This window comes from Lagopus leucura, unplaced genomic scaffold, assembly GCF_019238085.1.
Source record: "Lagopus leucura isolate 7727_CA_CO unplaced genomic scaffold, USGS_WTPT01 Super-Scaffold_100001, whole genome shotgun sequence".
NCBI lineage: Eukaryota > Metazoa > Chordata > Aves > Galliformes > Phasianidae > Lagopus > Lagopus leucura.
The window spans coordinates 64,942,921-64,964,997 of record NW_024962262.1 but is presented as its reverse complement, the minus strand read 5'-3'; the positions used below and the strand labels follow the sequence as shown (position 1 = coordinate 64,964,997).

At 36.1% G+C, this 22,077-nt stretch overlaps 1 protein-coding gene across 12 annotated transcripts in view; it reads left to right on the top strand.

The window, feature by feature from the left end:
• Window positions 1-22,077, top strand: part of DMD (dystrophin) — a 986,794-nt gene that overhangs the window by 334,721 nt on the left and 629,996 nt on the right. For all 12 annotated transcript variants that reach the window (XM_042866635.1, XM_042866641.1, XM_042866633.1 and 9 more), the window contains 8 exons: window positions 450-662; window positions 3,622-3,735; window positions 5,214-5,369; window positions 7,124-7,294; window positions 10,731-10,913; window positions 12,935-13,069; window positions 13,668-13,817; window positions 19,574-19,735. In XM_042866635.1, coding sequence (XP_042722569.1) covers window positions 450-662; window positions 3,622-3,735; window positions 5,214-5,369; window positions 7,124-7,294; window positions 10,731-10,913; window positions 12,935-13,069; window positions 13,668-13,817; window positions 19,574-19,735 — 1,284 coding nt within the window. The remainder of the gene's footprint in view (window positions 1-449; window positions 663-3,621; window positions 3,736-5,213; window positions 5,370-7,123; window positions 7,295-10,730; window positions 10,914-12,934; window positions 13,070-13,667; window positions 13,818-19,573; window positions 19,736-22,077) is intronic.

Genomic DNA, 22,077 nt, shown 5'->3' with positions numbered 1-22,077 from the left:
GAATAGAATAGAATAGAATAGAATAGAATAGAATAGAATAGAAAGAAGAAGCTAGATGCAGCAAACTTGGGATAAATGGTTGTCAAAACTTAAAATCATAAAAGCAATTCTGAGTTTGTTCTTCTCTGCTTATAGTCTGTTTTAAAATGTAGTCTTAAGGATCTTAGGAAGTTCCTATTTCAAGTTATTGAAATGTATCTGAATTACCTCCATGAACTAGCGTAAACAACTCTGATTATTATTAGTAGTAGTTAAACTAGAAACTCTGCAGTGCAGTTTGAGAAAAGCAATTCCATATAATTTAGTAGCATAAGCAATTGAAGTTTTTAGCAAAGACAACCTATGTTTAGAGTTTTCAGTCCTTGATCCAGCAGCCTCATCTATAGCTAAGAAAAGTTTGTTCAGAATTAATACGTATGTCTGAATACTATTTACTGCTTATTTCATAGGCTCTACAAAGTTCTCTGCAAGAGCAGCAAAAAGGCCTGAATTATCTCAACACAACCGTTGAAGATTTATCTAGGAAAGCCCCTGCAGAAGTCAGCCAGAAATACCGATCGGAGGTTGAGTTGATTGTTGGCCGCTGGAAAAAGCTGTCATCGCAGTTGGTGGAACATTGCCAGAAACTTGAGGATCTTATGACTAAACTCCAACGATTCCAGGTTAAACAAACTTACTCAGCCTCACCTGAGGTGGCTTGTGGCCTTATGAATAGCACAGCATACACCTCAAAGGAGTACATAAAGTTAAAATGTAATGAAATGTTCTCTTGATTTTGGTGGGCCCAGGATTTTTCTTTGAATTCTAAATAACTTTAATTTCATTGAAATTGCTATTAATATTTCTCTACTTACTTTTTCAATGTAGTTAAAGTTTTTATTGCAGCTGAAGTAGCTTTAACCATGTTGACTCTAATAGATTCACTTACGTATTTAATGGCATTTGTAGCATGGTAGTATCTTGGTAGCAGCTGCCAAGAGTTAGAAATGTTCCTCACTTGCACAGTTACATGATTTTCAGGTATTTAGAATGACATTATTGCAACCTTACACTGTTGTTTTGTTTTACTCTGAGAATTTCTTGTTTACTTACAAATCACATATATCAGCATTACACAAGAAGATGATATTAAGTAGTTTAACTATTCCTCTCCCCACCAAGCAGCTCAGGGGCTTGGGAACTGAAACTTATGATTAGCTCATAAATCGTTCAGGAAAACTTTACTCCAGTGTGGTCTCATCTTATGCTGCAGGTTCCTTCGGGAAATATCCACCTGCTCTGGCAATGGGTTCCCCATGGGATGTGGGGACATTCTTCTTCCTCCACTATAGTCTCTGCCACTCTCATCCAGCACCTTCTCTCCCTCTTTCATCATTAGCCTGTGTGTTGGTGTTCACATTTCTTACATTTATTCTCTGCTCTGCAGTCATGGAGCATGCTGTGCTGGTGTGGGACACAAAGGCCCCCCCTGGATTTGTGTCCCTCCCCCCCCTTCCCTACTATCAAAACTTTGATACCTGCACCCAATATGACTAGGAAAACTGAAAATTGATTTTATCAATAGTACAGTGATATATTTGCAATTGCACAAAACAGATCATCCCAGATTAGTCTTTGTAGTTAATGCTCTGGTTCTCTATGTAAAAAGTATATTTCAACTTGAAATTTATTATGTTTAAACTCTGTAGGAGGAGAAGAAGAAGATAGTATTCATTTGACAGTGAGTTTTCTTCTTCACTGCACCTCTTAGATCTGTAGGACCACTGTTACTGTGGACAATTTTTGAAGGAAATAAGAAAAAAAAACTGTCAGCAAGTAAACAACAAATGTTACATCGATTTTTTTTTTTTAACCTCATATGAATGTCTTTTTCAGAACATATCATCTTTCAACCTAGCTAAAGAGTACTAGTGAGCCCGCAGCAGGAGTCTTGGAGCTGAGTGGCTTTAAGGTCCATTCTAACCAAAGCCATTCAATGATTCTAAGGCTTTGTGATTTAATTGTGAAATTCCAGTCTTTGTCTCCTTTTTTGTCAGAAGCTTAGGGATTCAATCACTGTTCTTAAAAGTGTCCTGAACATCATGGCCATGCTCTGCAGAGCATGTACTTTCAAAACTACCTGAGGTATTGCTGAATACAAATTTTTGCGTTTTGTATTTGTTGCTGAAATTGCTGTGGTGTACAGTTGATACAAAACTCATTGTCTTTTCAACTCCTTGAATGACTTGTGTTCCAGACAATTGTTTGAGCTGTTGCAATTTATGGAATGCATCTGCAAGGGATATGTCAAAATCAGTGTTGATAGGGAAAATACACTTGCAGTCTGATTTAAAATACAAGTCAGGCATTCAATCTTCACTGGTAGCTGGAGACTGATTTTTTATTTTTTTTTTAATGAATTCCATCAGATCTATACATCGCAGCTGTAATGAACTATAAGTATTCATGTAAAGATATAACTTTTTCATCTTGAAAAAGTTATGAACTATTTTTACTAAATGATAATTATATGCACAGTAGAGACTTCAACAGTGTTTTTGTAATAGCTATTCTGAACTACACTGGTAATTTTTACATATTTATTTTTATTAATTAAATGCATTTTCCAGTGTAGCCTGTTTTTATTATATACACCAAGCACATTAGGAAAATGTTTCCTCTAGTTAATTACCTGGTAGTACTTGTTAAAGAATTTTTTGATGTATTTTAGGGCACAATTTGTGTTCTAATGATAAATCCTTTTTAATGTTTAAATTCAGTTTTGTTTTCAGCATTTATCAGTGATACATAGTTCACTGCTTATGAAAATAGTTTGATGAACAAATGTTATAATTTGCCTTTGGCATTTTTTGCCATTTATCATTTTCATTTTTAACATGCATCTATTTAACTTAGGTAGCATTTTAAGGTAATTTTAAGCCACGTTTTTTAAAGGACCATTTAAATTTCTCATTGACTGCCAGAATAAAGTCTTTCACCTCTAGGATTGAGAAAAGCTGGATATTGTCCTCTTGGTAGATCATCAAATCTCATTCTTCCTCTTATGGTCTTACATTATGTATGTAATGCTTCCTTGGATTGTTGATGTTCCTTGTTTGCAAGCATTTAGTGTTCTGCTTTTTTATTATTAATAATTTACAGATTTAATTTAAGCTTATTGAAAGCAAATTACTGATTACAAATACACCAGTACTATAAACACTAAATGAGACTCAGTCTCTGAAATCCTCTTTTTGACTCTTGTCATTAAGTTACTGTGTGTGATTTTTCAGTTTCTGGACAGAATTTGTTTCAGTTACTGTTTTGCTTACAACTTTTTTTTATTCTGTGCAACGTGGCAGGTTTTCTGTGTTGTGTTCTGATTGAGGAATAGGTAACAGAATATGCAACTTCCAAAATGATCCTGAAGTTTAAATCACAGAAGGATTTGATAGATGAAGCTGAACTAATGGCCCAGTGTGAACAGTCTGAAGCCATACAAGGACCTGATGAATGTGTATTCAACATCTAAATACAAATAATCTCAGAATTAAATTGTAGTGAGTTCTAGTCATAGTGACAGAATTATGTTATTAGCAGTTAACACTAGTTTGTGATATAAAATGTCTTCTTAATAAACAGAATGACACAAAAACATTGAAGAAGTGGATGGCTGAAGTAGATGTCTTTCTGAAGGAGGAATGGCCTGCTCTTGGTGATTCAGAAGCTCTGGAAAAGCAACTAGAACAGTGTACAGTGAGTATTATTTGTCTGTTTGACAACTATTTTTCTCTGTGTATTGATCTTATACAGAAATTACACAGATGATCACCATTCCTAAAAATAAATTCATGTTGTAAAACGGAAAACCTGAATATACAGAGAGAGAGCATACAGGGACTACTTCAGTGTATGTTTATAGCAGGAGCAAGACATTGATGAGAGGGGACTTGTAACAATATATAGGTTTTGTAGCCTCTTAAGATAGTTGTTCATTTAGTTTGCTGAATTTGCAAACATTGCCTGGGTACTTACATGCTGAGTGATCTGTGTCAGAAGATGTTCTTCCGCATCTACTAGTCACGCATGATTTACAGACTTTTCTGACTGGACTGAAATAATTTCAGGTAACTGAAGGTATGAAGGTATTGTGAGTTGCATCTGTTTTTCTCACTAAACGTTGAAGCACCAGGATTTTCTCCCAGCAGATTTTTAAAGCATCTTGAAGCGTTGATACTTTCTTCGCAAGGTTTACATTTTTTTTCTGCCTGTCCCTACAGAGTTTGTAAGTGCAGTGAATCTTGTAACCTATAACAGTCTCTGAGAATGTGTTCATCAGAATTTACAAGTTCTGTAAATATTCTGGCAGGGTGTGTAAATATTATGAAAGATATGTACTGATCTTACAGAACTACAGTCTCCTCAAAATTACTCTCTTATTCCTTATTGAAATAAAAATGATTGTAATTTATGTGGAACAACTCTTACCTCTTACAGAGATGTGAGTTGCATGCAACTCCTTTAGAATGTCGCCTTTTATGAAGAACTTACATAAGTATTAGCCACTATTGTGAAGTATATAATGAAGTTATCAAAATCATCATCACCATTTGTATTTTTACACTTACAACTTTTTCTACTGTGTAAGAAGCCTAGGTAACACTTGAAGGACTAAAGAAGGCCTTAGCAAATAAAATTAGAGGTGGTGAGTTAGAGCTACCTCAGGGTTTAAATAATATTCAACCACAAATAAAATTCTAATAACTAGAAATAACCTGAGAATGTCACCATTCAGATCATTTTAATGAAACTATCAGGTGAATTACTAAGCCAAGGGTAATGCGTAGTTAGTAAGATGGCTTCACCATTATGATGGGATGTTCTTTTACAAATGCAAATAAAATATGCAGTATATAACATAACATCCTATGTAGCATGTATGTATATTTATACACTATTTGTATATATGTATATCTAGTATGTAGTAAATTTATATTCAAAACTTAATATATTTTGCAAATTAACATCATATGATATAGAATAGCTCACCACGCTTTTATTACTCATTCCTTTTTTATTTGTTTTCATAGTGAAGTCTACTAATTGTGCTCATTTGAGTTGAAATCTGAACCAAAATCATGTTAGAAACTCATGTAGAAATGTTTTGATAGGAAAAGTATAAATCACATGGTTTGAGTGAGTGCTACTTGCCTAATCTTCTACTATTCTTTCAGGCTTTAGTGAATGATATCCAGACAATCCAGCCAAGTTTGAACAGTGTTAATGAGATTGGGAAGAAAATGAAGAGGGAAGCAGAGCCAGAATTTGCTTCCAGAATAGCAACGGAACTAAAGGATCTCAATGCTCAGTGGGAACATATTTGCCAACAGGTATCAAATCTCCTTCTTTGACTGGTTCTTTTCTAACTAATAATCCAGTTTTTCATTGGCAGAGTTTGTTCTGTGCATACCCAATGGATAGGAAACAAACCAAAGAATATCCAAGATAATGATTCATGTTTTAATTGAATGTGTGAAGTATGCCAAGTTTCTAATATGGATTCTAAGGAACATTAAGTCTTTCAGTCACAATGAAATAAGAAATGAAACCTTCTCAAAGATAGAATTCGGGAGATATGCTATACACATTTTATAAACATATAAATTTACACTCTTATTATATAAATGACTGTGCATGTGCAAAATGCTATCCTTTCATTTTTCTGATAAGCACAATCATAAAACAGTTGATTTTAGAAATCTAAGATATTTAAAAGACATCTAAATCTCTAATACATTTTATTGATGCTCTTTTGTAGTCTTTCCCGTTTGATTAATGTCAATTTTTTAATATTACTTTTCATGTTAATATTTTAATAGTTTTGTAATGTTAATGCATTTGAGAACTTTGCACTTCTTTCAAATAAATTTCAAGTAAAGCCTTGTAATTTCAGGAGTGCTACAGTTTTATTCTGGCATCCCTGAAAATTATCCTGTAATAGTTCAATTCAATACACTAAACAAATTATTGCCTCTCAATGGTGATTTCTAATATAACTTCTTCAATAACAGCTCTTAAAGCACATGAGAAGCAGTAAATATAAAAATTTGATTGAAACAATTTGGAAAAGTCAGCCTGGATTAATATACATGCAGTTAATACAATTGTGTAAGCCAGCAGTCAATATTTAGATACTGTTTCCAAGTGATTGAAGGTAACTTTCTCTTCCAAGGAAGAGGCAAGTTTGCAGGACCCCATACTGATCTGCTTTCACACTTGTTGGACATAACTTTTTGGTGTTATCCTGTTTTGTTCTGTAAAACAATAGTTGCATAGAATGTTTAACAGGCAGGCCTTAATAAGGATGGGTAACCAAACCTGCAAAAACCAGAAACTTACATGAAGTTCTATGACAGAGTTCCTCCTGATGATACTGAAAAATAAGATATACCTAAGTAGCATCACTCTGCAGGATATTGGAGTGATCAGCTCTGCCATACCCACCCAATTCCAGAAATGGCACGGCACCAACTAGGTGTTTCTGATATAACTTATTTATACTGTGAAAGATGGTTCAGTTGCTGCCTTTAGTTACGATCAGTTTTAGTAGGCTGATGCACCATTCTATAAATGGCAGTATAACATAAGTTATATGACCCCAGTATAGTGTTAGTGAGTGGCAGAGCGTTTAATGCAAGTTTTTTTCACTCTAAGGTAAGTATTTTCCTCCAGTAGAAGTGCCCTTTTTTTACTTATATCTCTTATATACACCTTTCTGAGAGATCTGATAATGAGTTCATCAGCGAGATTAAGCCATGCACATTGCTTGTTCTTTTTACATCTTTTATAGCAGAGTTCCTGGATGACATTTTTTCAGATGTTTTTCTGATCACCTCAGTATGTGGTAGATCATTAGAAACCCATTTTCCACAGCAATATGCACTAAAAAAAAAGTATATGTACACATACATTGTACTTTTCCCATTACTTCTTATTGTCTGCCTGTCCAAGTACTTATTAATAACAGCTATCTAATTTACAGCTATAACTGTAGGATTGAGATTGGTTCTTTTCAGGCTAAAACGCCATTGAGTCCATGCAGCATACTTGCTTTAAGTACCACATAATGTTTTCTTTTTTAAAGGCCCATGCTAAGAAGGCAGCATTAAAAGGTGGTTTGGATAAGACTGTGAGCCTGAGAAAGGATTTGTCAGAGATGCATGAATGGATAACACAAGCTGAGGAAGAATATCTGGAAAGAGATTTTGAGTATAAAACACCCGATGAATTACAGAAAGCTGTTGAAGAACTGAAGGTAAGAGATGAACAAAGTCCTTGAACAGCTTTTAAAGTTCTTTTTGAAGAATCTTTTATAAAGAAAGTCTACTCTGTCATTCAAAAAGGAGTCTTTTGATACCTAGTTTTTCAGCCTGAAATTTAAAGCAGTGGCCAGTTTCGAGTAAAGTTTGAGGATATTTAAACTTCTACATTGTTAACGAAGTGGTTTCTTTTCCTCTTTGCTTTGTTGGATACTTGATTTTTATAGAATCATAGAATGGTTTGGATTGGAAAGGACCTAAAAGATCACCTAGTTCCAATTACCTGCCATGGTCAGGGTTGCCACCCATCAGATGAGACTGCCCAGGCCACGTCCAGCCTGGCCTTGAACACCTTCAGGGATGGGGCATCAACATCTTCTCTGTGCAGCCTGTACCAGTGCCTCACTGCCCTCTGAATAAAGAATTTCTTTCTAACATCTAACCTGAATCTGTCCCTTGCCTTGTCACTATCAGATCATGTAAAAAGTTGTTCTCCCTCTTGTTTATGAGCTCTTTTAAAGTACTGGAAGGCCACAATGTGGTCTTCCTGGAGCCTTCTCTTTTCCAGTGTGAACAAGCGCAACTCCCTCAACCTTTCTTCATAGGAGAGGTACTCCAGCATTCTGATTCTCTCATGTCGCTGCTCTGGACCTGCTTCAACAGCCCTGTATGTTTCTTGTGCTTGGTGCCCTAGGACTGAACAAAGTACTGCAGGTTGATCCTGGGATCTCCCCAACCCAAATGCAACACCTTGTACTTGGCCTTGTTGAACCTCATTAGTTTCAGATGAGCTCATTTCTCAAGCTTGTACGGGTCTCTTTGGATGGCATCCCTTCCCTCTCTCATATCAAATTCAGCTTCAACATTTTACTTGTTCTAGTTCAACATTATTTTGCATAAGTACTGTTATACAAATATAATTGATAGTAAGCATGTGCTGTAGATTTACAATTCTCGCTTGTTAATCAAGTAGCAAGCTCAAATTATTAGATTATACTGCATAATAAAACAGATAAAGTATATAGTTCTAAATACAAGCCCTGTTTTGGATTTTTGAGTAGTCTAGATTTCCAGCTAGAGTACAGAGATGTTCAAATTGTGACAATCGAACCTATGCAGATAACCAAGTCAGGTACCATGCATCTTTGCACCTGGTCCTGGTTATCCTTTCCCTGAAGGATTGCAGCTACCTCTTGTGTCACATACAAGCAAAAATATGGTCAAAATTCTGTTCATTTTGCAGCCCTTTTCTTCCCAGAGCTATTAGACAGGAATGACGGGAGTAAAGTGGTTAGCTTTCTCTGGCAGAAACAGCCTTTTTCTAATTATTCTAGTTTGTACAAGTTCCACAGGCTCACACGGGAATAACGTTTCATGTTGATTTCTTTGAGTTTCAGGGAGTTCTTATCTGTAGTCTGTAATGTCTATGGCAAAGGTACTTGGAACATTCATTGGAAAAAAATGAAGTAGCTTAATCTAACACAAATGAAATGATTAAGTTAAGATATTAAATTGCATTGAGTATCATGTATATATAAAGGATAACAAGAAAAAAATTTAGAAGTATGTCAACAGTAAAAGGAAGTCTAGGGAAAATGTAGGTCCCCTACTAAATGAGGTGGGTGCAGTGGTAACAGGGAATGCTGAGAAGGCAGAGATTCTGAATTTCTTCTTTGCTTCAGTCTTCAGTGCTAAGACTAGCCCTCAGGAACCCCAGACCCCACAGGTAAGAGACAGAGTCTGGGGAAGGGAAGGCTTCCCCTTGGTCAAGGAAGATCTGGTCAGACAGTGTCTAGCCAAAATCAATGCACACAAATCCATGGGTCCTGATGAGATGCACCCATGTGTGCTGAGGGAGCTGGCTGGGACAGGTGATTGCTGAACTCCTCTCTATCATCTTTGGAAGGTCTTGGTAGAAGGCAGAAGTGACTGAAGACAGGAGGATAGCCAGTGTCACTCTGGTCTTCAGAAAGGGCAGGAAGAAGGATCTGGCAAACTACAGACTACTCAGCTGCACCTCCGTCCCTGGAAAGGTGATGGAACAACTTGTTCTGCATACCCTCTCCAAGTAGTTGGAAGAGAAGAAGGTTATCAGAAATAGTCAATGTGGATTCACCAAGGGGAAATCATACTTAACCCAGCAGCCTTCTTTAATTCATTACTGACTGGATAGATGGGGAGAGAGCAATGGAAGTTGTGTATCTAGACTTCAGCAACACATTTGACAACATCTCCCACATCATCTTTGTTATGAAACTTATGTTATGAAAATGTGGGATAGATGAGTGGACAGTGAGGTCGATTGACAACTGGCTGACTGACAGAGCTCAGTGGGTTGTCATCAGCAGTGCTGAGTCTGGTTGGAGACCTATAACTAGTGGTGTTCCTTAGGGATCAGTGCTGGGTCTGATCATGTTCATGTTCAGTGACCTGGATGAAGGGATAGACTGCACCCTCAACACGTTTGCTGGAGAGGAATGCCTGACACACCAGAAGGCTGTGTGTTCTTCAACAAGACCTGGATAGACTGGAAAGTTAGGCAGGGAGGAACCAGATGAGGTTTAACAAGAGCAAGTATAGAGCCTTGTACCTGAGGAGGAATAACTGCATGCATCAGTATAGGTTAGGAGATGACCTGCTGGAGATGAGCTCTGCGGAGAAGGACCCGGGTGTTCCAGTAGATGACAGGTTGGATTTGAGCCAGCAGTGTGCCCTTGTGGCAAAGAACGCCAGTGGAATCCTGAGGTTCACTAATAAGAATGTGTCCAGCAGGTCAAGGGAGGCGATTCCCTCCCCACACTGCTCTGTCCTGGTGAGGCCACATTTAGACTACTGTGGCTGGTTTTGAGCTTCCCATTTCAAAAAAGACAGGGATTTCCTAGAAGGAATCCAGCATAGGGCCACAGAGATGATAAAGAGACTAGAGCATCTCCTGTATGAAAAAAAAACTGAGTAACCTGGGTCTGTTCCACATCAGGAAAAGAAAACTGGGGATAAATCAGATAAATGTTTATGAATATCTAAAGGGAGGCGGGAAGAAAATGGATGAGGCCAGACTCTTCTTGGTGGTACATGGCAATAGGACAAGAAGTAATGGCCAAAAACTTGAACATAGGAAGTTCTAAACTAACATACAGAAGAATTTTATAGAATGGGTGTGTGCTGTAGCAGGGATGATAAACTTGATGATCTGTTGAGGTCCCTACCAACTCCTGCAATTCTGTGATGTATTGCCAAAAAAATAAAAACAAGTTTTTCGTGTGAATTCAAGTTTAAGGGTTAATTCTCAGAACTTCATGGAATTAATTAGTTATTGGATGTTTTTGTGGTGGTTTTTTTTTTTTTTTTTTTCCTTCTGACAGAGACAATTCTGAAGGAGTTATTTGAAATCTGCTTCTTTCTCAAATCAGAGCTATGATTTTTATTTTACAGAGAGCAAAGGAAGAGACCATGCAGAAAGAAGTGAAAGTGAAGCTTATTACTGATTCCGTGAATAATTTCATAGCAAAGGCTCCACCTGCAGCTAACGAGGCTTTGAAAAAGGAGCTTGATGTTCTAATTACCAGCTATCAGAGACTCTGCAGCAGACTGAATGGAAAGTGCAAAACTTTGGAGGTTGGATGTTTTGTTAATGCTTGTATTTATAGTTATTCTAACTGTAGCAGTGAGGTAGAGAATGAAGGTGTATTACTGTATGGGACCACGAGCAGCCTAAAGCACTTCTGGTTGTATGAGTTACATACTAAATACCACATGTTTTTGTAGGCCATATACCTAAATCTTAGTAAGAATTGTATGTGCTGGAGAGTAAAACTAAAGAGAAATCACAGGCATGTTTTGTAGATGATGGACTGTAATAACTGCTCAGATTTCTTATCCTTTCTGAGATTAAGACAAGCATCTGGCTTCTGTAGCAACCTGGTGGTGTTGTCTTCACCAGCTCCTCTAGGCTTCATTCTTCCATGGCTAAGGGTTTTGATTAAATGACTCTGAAGCTGGACAGCAGAGAAACAGCATTTGATCTGCTAATAATCTGAATGTGTCACATTTTCAGTTGACCCTGCCATTTTGGCCAGTTCCATTATAGTTTCTTGTCCTAGAACTGTTTTTATTTTACACTGGGGTCATGGTGATTTAGATATGCTTATTTTGTTGTGAAATAATTCACGTTAGCTAACTTTGTAGAGGACAAATACGCAGTTGGGTAAAACTTACCTCCTCCAAATTTTACCCTGGGAAATTGGTTCTCTAATCTAAGCTGGTGAACTGTGTTTGCCCACACTAATGATGATGCTATTGTAAAGTAATATCTCTTTCTAACCTTTACAAAGACTTGAATTTGCAATGGCCAAGGTTAGGTGAAATGAATTGTTACTCTAGGAATCTTGGCTTATGGACTGCCATGAGTCTACTTTCTTCTAAGAAAAAAAGGAAAAATGCATTCAATATGCCATTTTTATCTACTTATTTAAGTATCCTCAAGTACTGGAAAATGTTAAATACCAAAAAAACAGGAGTTATATTTAAAATAATGCAATGTAAATGTAAATGCAAAATATAATATAAATATATTTTACAACATTATATTATGTATTCTAGGACTTAAATGACCTATAATTTTATCATGGTTTAACCTTTCAGGCAACTAAGCAGCACACAAGTCTTTGCTCCCCTTATCCCAAAATGAGATGGTAGGATTGTAAAAATAATAATAATTTTAAAAGGGGTAAAACTTGTAAGATGAGATAAGGATAAGGCCAGTTTAATAGCAAATAAAATAAGAGGGTAGATGGCGAAAAAAAATATAATACAGAACACAGTTGTCACTACTAGCTAACTGACAGGCGCCCAGCCAGTTTCTAAGCAACAACAGTCTCTGCTGCCTGCTCCCCCAGTTTTATAGTTAAGCATGACAGCATATGGCATGGGGCATCCCTTTGACCAGTTTGGGTCAGCTGTACTGGTTCTGTCACCTCCCAGCTCTTTGTGCACCCGCAGCCCCTTTTGAGTAGGGCAGCCTGAGAAGCACAATAGTCCTTGACTTAGTGTAAGCACTGCTCAGCAGTAACTAAAATATTGCATTGTTACCACCAGCATTTACATCCCAAATACAAAATATGGCACTATACTGGCTACTAGGAAGAAAATTATCACAACTGTAACCAGGACAAATTTATATCAGTATTAATTTCTGTGAAGATTTGATCAGTATTCTTGAAATCCCTGTTTTTAGATATTGTGTGAATTTGTGCTTTAAGTAATTAATGTGCAGACTATTTAAGCAGCTTAATTATGTTTTGTAATAAAGACAAACTTCTAACATGAATCCTTGAAAATTTGACAACTTGTGTATTTGGAACAGAAAATCTTCAAGGTGTTTTTTCTTTGTTTGGCTTTGGTTTTGCTTTTTTTTTTTTTTTTTTTTTTTTTTTTTTCTGTATTTGTTGAAAATGTTTTGGTTATATACTGTATTTATTTAGAATCCATAAACACTGGGAAAAAATCAACTGTATAAGATACTGTAAGCTTTAGACATTGCAATGTTTTGGGAATGAAATATGCCATGTTTTCAGTCTTTTAATAAGTGAAATTTGGCTTTGAGCTTCAATCCCAATAAACATTTTTTTCTCCTTCAGGAAGTCTGGGCATGTTGGCATGAATTGTTGTCATATTTGGATGCAGAAAACAAATGGTTGAATGAGGTGGAATTGAAACTCAAGGCAACTGAAAATATCCAGGGAGGTGCAGAAGAGATTTCTGAGTCTTTAGATGTAAGTGCTGATGTAAACAATACCAGTTTGAATTTAGATCCACCTAAGGGAAATAGATTAATTTACTGTATTATGCCTTATTTGGTGATAATAAAACATATGTTGTAAAAAAGTATCCTCTCTTAAGTAAGTTAAAAGTGAAAGCAAATTTTCATTTTAGAACTGCAACTCTGTTTTTTTGTTTTTTTATTCGTGGAGTCTTTCAAATTCTTAGAAATTCTGTTAATAATTTCAGAGGATCAAAATACAAAACATTACACTGGTGATGCCTTTCTGCCATTGAGCTTCATCTGTCAAGTTACCAAAGCAATTTTTTTAATATAAAGTATACAGATGCTGTCAGTGGGCATATTGCACAGGCTTAAAATAAGGCATGCAATTTGTTGCTTTATAAAGAGTCGTTCTTTGATTATAGTAATGGGTAGTGGAAAATATTTATTTTCAAGATGGAGGGCAGTGATATTTTTGGCCTATCTCTCTACTTTGATTGTCCAAGAAATGTGAAGTTTCTTATTTAAAATTTTAAGGGAAATTATGATTGCTCTGTAGAATTTTATTTACAGAAAGGAGAACAATCTATTTTTTTAACTTATTTCAGTCTTTGGAACGTTTAATGAGACATCCAGAAGATAATCGCAATCAGATTCGGGAATTAGCTCAGACTTTAACTGATGGTGGAATCTTGGATGAACTGATCAATGAGAAACTTGAGAAGTTCAATACTCGATGGGAAGAACTGCAGCAGGAGGTATACTTAGTAATTGACTTTTCCTCCCCTTAAATAGCTGACTATCTAGCACCATTTAAAAAAAATAAAAAAACCAAAAAGTTAGTTTACTTCCTAAAAAAGGCACAAACATTGACTTATTTTAGAGATGGACCAGTTATATAGGTATGGTAGGTTGGCTCCAATAGGTAGCAAAGCATCACATACCTGTTTGCTTGCTTAACATGGGATACTGATAGAATCAGGACACAAGGGTAGCTGAAGGAAAGCGCCTGGTTACCTTTGCATTCATGTCCTATGTTGCTGAATAGTGTCTTAAGTGAAAAAGTAACATGACTTTCTGTATACTGCCCCGTTCTTCCCTCCCATCCCCTCCCTTTTTTTTTTCATAAATACTTAACTGAATGCAGATATTTTCCCTGGATTCTGCTTCTTATTATTTGTTTTTTTCCTGACTTAGGAAGAGAAAGCCACTAGCATACAGAGGACTTCCAGTGCCTGAAAACAGGACTTTCATATAGTCTTGCTTGTCTAAAAAGTAATACTACCTGCAGGGGTTCAATCTGAGAAGTACAATAAGTACGGTGAAATAGACTTCTGGAGATTATTTTGATGATTGTATAGACAAAATATGTTAGGGTCGTATTCATAGAATCATAAAATGGTTTTGGTTGGAAGGCACCTTTAAGATCATCTCCCTGCCCCTCTGCTATAGGCAGGGACAGCTCCCTCTAGACCAGGTTGCTCAAAGCATCATCCAGCCTGGCCTTCAATGCTTCCAGGGAGGGGGCATTCACAGTCTCTCTGGGCAACCTGTTCCAGTACCTCACCACGCTCGCAGTAAATAATTTATTCCTAGTATTTAGTCTAAACCTACCCTCTTCCAGTTTAAAGCCATTTCCTTTCATTCCGTTGCTACCTGCCCTCATAAAAAGCCTTTCCCCAGCTTTCCTGTAGTTCCGCTTCAGGTACTGTAAGGCTGCTATGAGGTCCCCCCTGAAGCAGCCTCTTCTCCAGCCTGAAGATTTAAAATCTTTTTAATGAAAAATGTGGGGAAGCATTGGGGCTGAGTGAGCCAGTGAAGGTACCGTTTGTGTTGTTCAAATCCTTCTTGGAGGTTTTCTATGTGGAAGGCCTACCAGATGGAGTGCCATTCTGATGACCTTCTACTTTTGGAATTCCAAGGCTAGAGAAGATTCTGAGAAAAAAATCTAAAATAAAATTCTGAGATAGCTCTCTCAGCCTGTACTTGTAGGGGCTGGTGCTCCAGCCCTCTAATCATCTTCATGGCCCTCCTCCAGACCAACTCCAACAACTCCATATGTTTCTTGTGTTGGAGGCTGTAGAACTGAACACAGTACTCTAGGTAAGGTCTCACAAGAGCAGAGTAGAGGGGCAGAATGACCTCTCTTGTCCTGCTGGTCAGTCTTCTCTTCATACAACCCAGGTTAAGGTTGGCCTTCTGGGCTGCAAGCATGCGTTGCTAGCTCATCTTGAATCTCTCATCAATCAGCACACCCAAATCCTTCTCCTCAGGGCTGCTCTCATGCCATTCTCTGCCTAGCCTGTATTTGTGCTTGGGATTGCCCTGACCAATCTGCAGGACCTTCCACTTGGCCTTGTTAGACTTCATGAGGTTGGCATAGGCCTCTTCTCAAGCCTGTCCAGGTCATTGCTTTCCAGTTGAAATAAGAATAAAAATGGAGGAGAGTGAGAAAGCCTCCCAGTTCTTGCAAAGCTACTCTGGTGTTCAGAAATCAAATGCTCATGGTGAGATCTGTAAACAAGTAGAATAGAGTAAAGAAGCTATTTCAGTTGCAAATGATTCTGTCACACTGTTTCTTTATCACATGAATATAATTTATTCAACAAAATGTTTTATTAATTTTTAAACTCAAGTCTTGTGTGCTTTGTCCCATAGATTCCTGACACTGAATTTTTTGAGTTGTTCACATGGCCCTGTTGAAATCCAAATAGCATGCATTCTCCTTCCATAAGAATACATTGCTGGCACTTAACAACACTCTTCAGGTTGTGTTCAAGGTCACTTCAGCTGGCTAGTAGGCTAAGTGAATGTGGTTATTTATTTTATTTAAATAATTATGCAGGTAATTACCAAGACAATATGTTCATATGCACAGAAGCTGGTAGGTGAAATATTTATTCACTATTAATAGAGCAATTAAACCAAACCTCTACCATATAAATTAAGTTGCATGGCTGCTGAGATTCGTTTTTAAAGCTGATCAAGGTTATATGTTTGTACGTCTTATCTTATTTGGTTAACAAAGAGAGTATGTTTGGTTTACTTTTGAACATCTGGGTCTGGCTGATAAGCGACATACACTCCATCTATTTTTCCAGGATTGATTCACTTACATATATACAAATACATATATATATTTGATGTACAAAACACAATTGCCTGAAGAACTTTTGCAGGTGGCTGTAATCTCCTGTAATGTTGAAAGTGATTTACATCCTGTCCAACAAACGCCAGATATTAGATATTCTCAAGACCGTGCTTGCAAAAGGCTGTATAAAATGTTATTTTTCATGTGGGCTACATTCAATTTTTCTTGGGGATTGTCTCTTAATTTCTTTTAGAACATAACCCTTTTAGAATATAACTCTGCATAACACTTTTCTTTAAAATACCATATTCATCATTTGTTGCAACTTTCCTGTTTTGTTCTCCTCTCGAGAGGAGAAAAGAATTCTTCATTCCCCATATCCACGATTGCTTTGAAGAGGTCTTCTTTTACAAGCTGTAAGGCATAGACTGCACCTGAAGAAGTCTTCATTGGTTTAATTTGCACTTTTGAACTACATCTAATCAAAGATGAATATCACTATAATATGGTCAGGTTGAATATTTTGAAAGGCTTATGTTAAAAACACACTATGAAATATTACTAGAATTTGCAGAAGAGTTAGTTCTAGCTTGAGCAGTGTAAAAGAAATTCTGGGCTCAAAATGAATTATTTGAATGTGAGAAAACTGTATATTAATATATTAACAATTGATGAAAGACAGAGAGAGATGTTGTAATACGTCTCAGTCACAAAAATCCGTAAGAAACAGTACAAGCTTTGTTAAACACTTCAGTTCATAATTGGTGTTTTTTTCCCCTCCTAGCACAAGATTTTTTCCATGTTTTTATTTTCCTTGAGAGCTGTCAACATTTCAGTAGCTCAGAGATAACTAGACAGTTGTTTCCCTGAGATTTCCTGTTTAACAATTAAGTGTCAGACACTTTCCCCTAGAGATTAAAGCTTCCTGCTATATTGACTATAATCTGATGGCAGATCTTAGAGCTTCCTATCATGGTGTCCTCAGATCAGTTTAAAAACTGCAGCATTAAATGGTGTATTTCTCTCTCAGACTAAAGGAAAACCAGTGCTCTTCCACTAAAATAAAGAATAACTGATCAGAATAAATGAAAACAAATTTAAATCTAGAATATGTGTATATATAAACAATTTTAATTTTTGTATTTCTTATTAAAAAGTGCACATATAGATAAGCATATAAAAACACTTAAGGGAGTTTTAAGGATAAATTTGAAACTCAGTCTAACCTCATAGGTGTGTTTTATGCCTGTTCCTTTTGGAAAAGACCTGTAATACATACCACCTTTCTACTGAAAAAGAAAGAAGAAACTCCTCCATATTGTTGCATCTCTCTGGATTGAATTGATAAGGGTTCTGCAATGCCAGTGATAATGCCAGGGACTTACTCAGTGAAAAGGATTAAGTTATTGAGTCACTTGGAACATTCTCGTTATCTTACTTTAAATGATGAGTTTCTCTGAACTTCAGAACAGTACAGCCTTCTGTACAAATGGACAAATGGTTACTTCCACCAAAGCTGAAGAGATTGGTAAATGCACACTAGACTTGTAGTAGATTTTTCTCCTTTGTGAACAGATCTTTGTGCTTCAAGGGCATACATACCCATGGGCCGTACAAAACTATTTAGCCTGTCTCTGATTTAGTGTATCTTCAATCTCCAGTAAACTGACAGTAATGGAAAGACACAGCATGACTTTATATTAGTCAGTCTTGCAAATCAGTAGTAAGGACTGGCAGAGTAAGTTGAACTGTTTTTTAATCCTGCTGCTTTGAACAGGCCAGTAATATTGCAATGTAGAATCTCAGATCAGAGGAAAGTAAAATTCATTTAAATAGCCAGCCTTAGTTCTGTGTTGAGAAATAACTTTGTTTCAGTGGTTAATTCAGTTGGGTACGAACACATTAGCGGCTCAGGTGCTTCCATTAACAGTGACAGCATTAGTCCAGCACCTAACACTGCCCCATTCCACAAAAGGATCCTGGGACTGGCAGCAATACAAGATTATCTGATCAGCTGTTCTGAAATAGTACAAAGCAGCTTACAACACAAATATAGTAAATACTGGTTGGCCCATTCCTTGATACCAGTAGCTAGCAAGAATACTCACAAAATGTAACCTTTATTTGTAAAATGTGAAGCTCTGGAAGAGAATCTGAGCTACTCGAGAAACACATATATCAAGATCTTTGACTGAATTGCTGAGAAATACTATTGTTCAAGGAAAGATTTTAGTAATAGCTGTGAATTCAAATGGAAATATGACTGTCTCACCACTGAGGAGAATCGTGGATTCGCTTGGAAAATGGCAGAACACCTAAGAAGTTTCTTGAAGAGTAATTTCCTCTCCTCTTGTTCTTTAATTTCACGTCACAAGAAAGACTCTCACTTTATTCTGTGGTCAGCTATTCAGCTATACAGAGAAAAACTGTATTGTATTTGAAATAGTTGATTACATGCTTTGTATAAAGCAGAAATTCTGCTAGGCTTAGGTCTACGTAAAATATGAGAGAGCAGTTGAACACAACAGATGGAAGAAAGCAACAGGTTATTTGGTACCTGATAATTACATTAAACTGTTATAAATAATAGTTGATGCTAACAAATTTATGTCCAGTGTTTAAATACGGACGTGTTTTAAGGACAAATTGAAAGGTTAATTTATTCTTCTGATTTGGTAAACCATGAAGGAAGCTCTTTGAAAGGAAAGCATCCTTTTCAAAAAACAGAAATATATATACATATATATATATATATATATGTCTATATATATAGTTGTATAAAAGGTGAATATAGATGCTGATGGTGGAAGCTAGAGTCAATTGAAAGAGAACATGGTTAGAATGATAATAGATTGGGGAAGCCCTCAGACAAGGTAAGAATCCATCTTTCTTTTTTTTCAGAGTAGACATTGCCTGTGTTCCAGAAAGCTATTTATACTTTGTATGTGAGAGCTCCTTCTCAAGAGAGCTTTTATCCCTCTCACTTACTGAAGTGGATTATTGCAGATGGGATTGTACCCTATTCTCAGTAAACAAAATCTCTTGAACTATATAATAAGATCAGGAGGACTGCTAATGCCTTGGAAGGAAAGACTGAACTATCGGGATGGTTTTATTATACAGTTTTTCCAACTTCCATTCACTATAGAAATTGTCCATGCAGGGTTCTGCATTTTTTACAACTTGCCTATGCAGTCTGGGATTTTATTTTATTTTTTTTGAGCGTATGTTTGTTTCTTAATAAAAAGAACTAAATGAATGGCAAAAAGATACGGAACTTATCTTATAAAAAGGTGGATGAGTACAAGTCAGGAGAACTTCTTTTGATTCTTAGCTTGCATTTATGGAAAAGAAAAAGAAAGTGAAAAAATGTATTATGCACATTACTACTGCTAGTATTAATAATGTTGTCATTGTTTTTAGGCTGTGAGAAGGCAAAAGAGTCTTGAACAGAGTATTCAATCTGCCCAGGAGACTGACAAAACCCTCCGCTTAATTCAAGAATCTCTTGCTGCTATAGACAAACAGCTGACAGCCTACACTGCAGACAGAGTTGATGCAGCACAAGTGCCTCAGGAAGCGCAGGTAAGTTATATATGGGTTGAAATGATGTGCTTGCCGGTTTATTCAGTAAACCAAATAGTATTTGTTTGTCCCACAGCCTCATAGTACTGGGGAAATGACAACACAATCAGTTTGAATGTGCAAGTAAATTTTAAGTAAGATTACTTTGAGAAGGTCAAGCAAATTCTCTTAATAGATGTGTATTTTCCTTCTGGTTTATTTTCTGTACCTGTCCAGAAGATATAAAGAATTATAAATATCCTGGAGGACTATTAAGTAACTTTAAAATTGCCGAGGTAAATAAACACTGTGACTCTAAAATCCAGTTCCCATCCTTGATGAAGTAACCCCTCATCTTCAGTACTCGTAGATGCCTTTTGTGCTAAATTGATTACATGGCCTAGGAATTGTTACTAAATTATTGAAGTGTGGACAACATTATTACTTATGTTATAGTGTACACATTAATATGCCTGTACTTCGGTTTTTACAGCTCACATAAGTTGAAAAAGTCAGCTTTTGGTATTCCTTTAGAAATGGTTTGTTGAGCATCTGAAGTAAAATTTTCCATCTAATTCTCATTTTTACTCTTTCATTGTTTGCTCTATCACATCTGCTTCTAGCAATATTAAAATGGTAAGAATATAACTTTAAATAAAATCAATTAACTCTGGCATATATACAAAAAGACTACAATATGAAAGTGTACTTTTTTTGGTGCAACTTTTCAGTACATTCCACTTAAATTTAGGATAATAGATTACACACACACACAAAAAAAAAAAGGCAGGAAAATTGAAAACAGATGTTTTAAAATGATTGTTAGATGAAGCATTCTTTCTAGCCTGCCTGTAGAGTTTAAAATCATTGTAATATATAGGTGTCTTATTCACATATTATTTTATTTATATTCTGAGCTGAACATACATAGCCCTGAAAGTTTTGTCTCCCTTAGAAATAAAAGTTTCCATGTCTTTCGAATTAAAAAAAAAGGTAGAACATAGATAGTTGTTCCTTTTACTTGCATTTCTGGTTTGTGTATGTTTTTATATACACACAGGTATTTTTATGTGTGTGCATATAAAGAAAAAGTGATATTTAGAATACAGGATTGTATTTGTATTGCTTCATTTGGAAGATGATTCTAATTTATTTTCTTCTAACTTACATTATTGTAAAAATGGCAATATATTTTTCCACTTTGAATCCTAAGCTGTATTAGTTAAGTGTTGAACTTCTGAAATTATTTTATTCCTTCCTTGAAAAGTGAATAATGTAAATTATTTTTACATGAAGTAGAATGCAAAGCAACATTTTTATTTTTTATTTTGTTAATGTGTATGGGTTTAATTTCTCATCTGGTTTTTATTTATCTCCACTACACAAGAGAAACTTGATACGAAAGTGTGCTTTTTTTGGTGCATTTGGACCCCTATACATTTTATTGCTTTTCAATTTATATATGCCACAGATGCATCTGGTTTGTGTACATCTTCAAATACAAAATTGACAATGATCACAGGCTGTGTCAAAGGAATTAATTCAGAACTTCAATAACTGAAGCAACATAGAACTCAACTACTCTAAATTGGCACACTATGTCATGGGATAATTTCAGCGGATTGCTTTTGCAGAACTTGCTTTTATTCTTGAGATTTTGTTGTCTGATGTTGAATTCACCTGATTATATTATACCCACTGTGGGGAAAAGCAGCATAGAAGCTGCTGTCTTTTTCTCTTTCATGTTTTTATTTTAAGATGCAAGTAGAACCTAATGAAAAAAAAAATAACAAGTGAACAAATTTAATGCAAATGTTGAAGGTCTTTGAAGTTCAGTTGTGAAGTTCTTTAAAATCCTTAGGGGAGAAGGGAATATACAATCAAGTTTACACAGGTAAGTATTCTGAGTTATTCAATTAGTGAATGGTTCTGCTAACCAGTGTCACATCTCCTGTGAAGCATCTGCAGGCATAGCTCACTTGTGGAGTTGAGAACAGCAGATTAGTATAAGGCATCCTACAATATTGTCTACACAGCTGGAATGGGAATATTTCAGTCAATTATGCTGATTTCTCAGCAGAGGTCAGTTTATCCTTGCTAAGAGATTTAGCAAACTGTTCAGCCAATACATTTAGTATTTCTAAAAGAGCATCTGGAAGAAGTTACCACAACAACAACAATAATGATAAAAATAATAATAATAACAACAACCTGTTAAAGATTGGGAAGCTTTATGCATCTCCTTGTTTGCTTCAAAAATTCAGAGTTAAATATGTGCTACTTAACTTTTTTGGATCAGTTTTGAATGTAAATTCCACATGCTTCTTACACCACCATGTGGCACTGTGAATTTAATGCTTGAG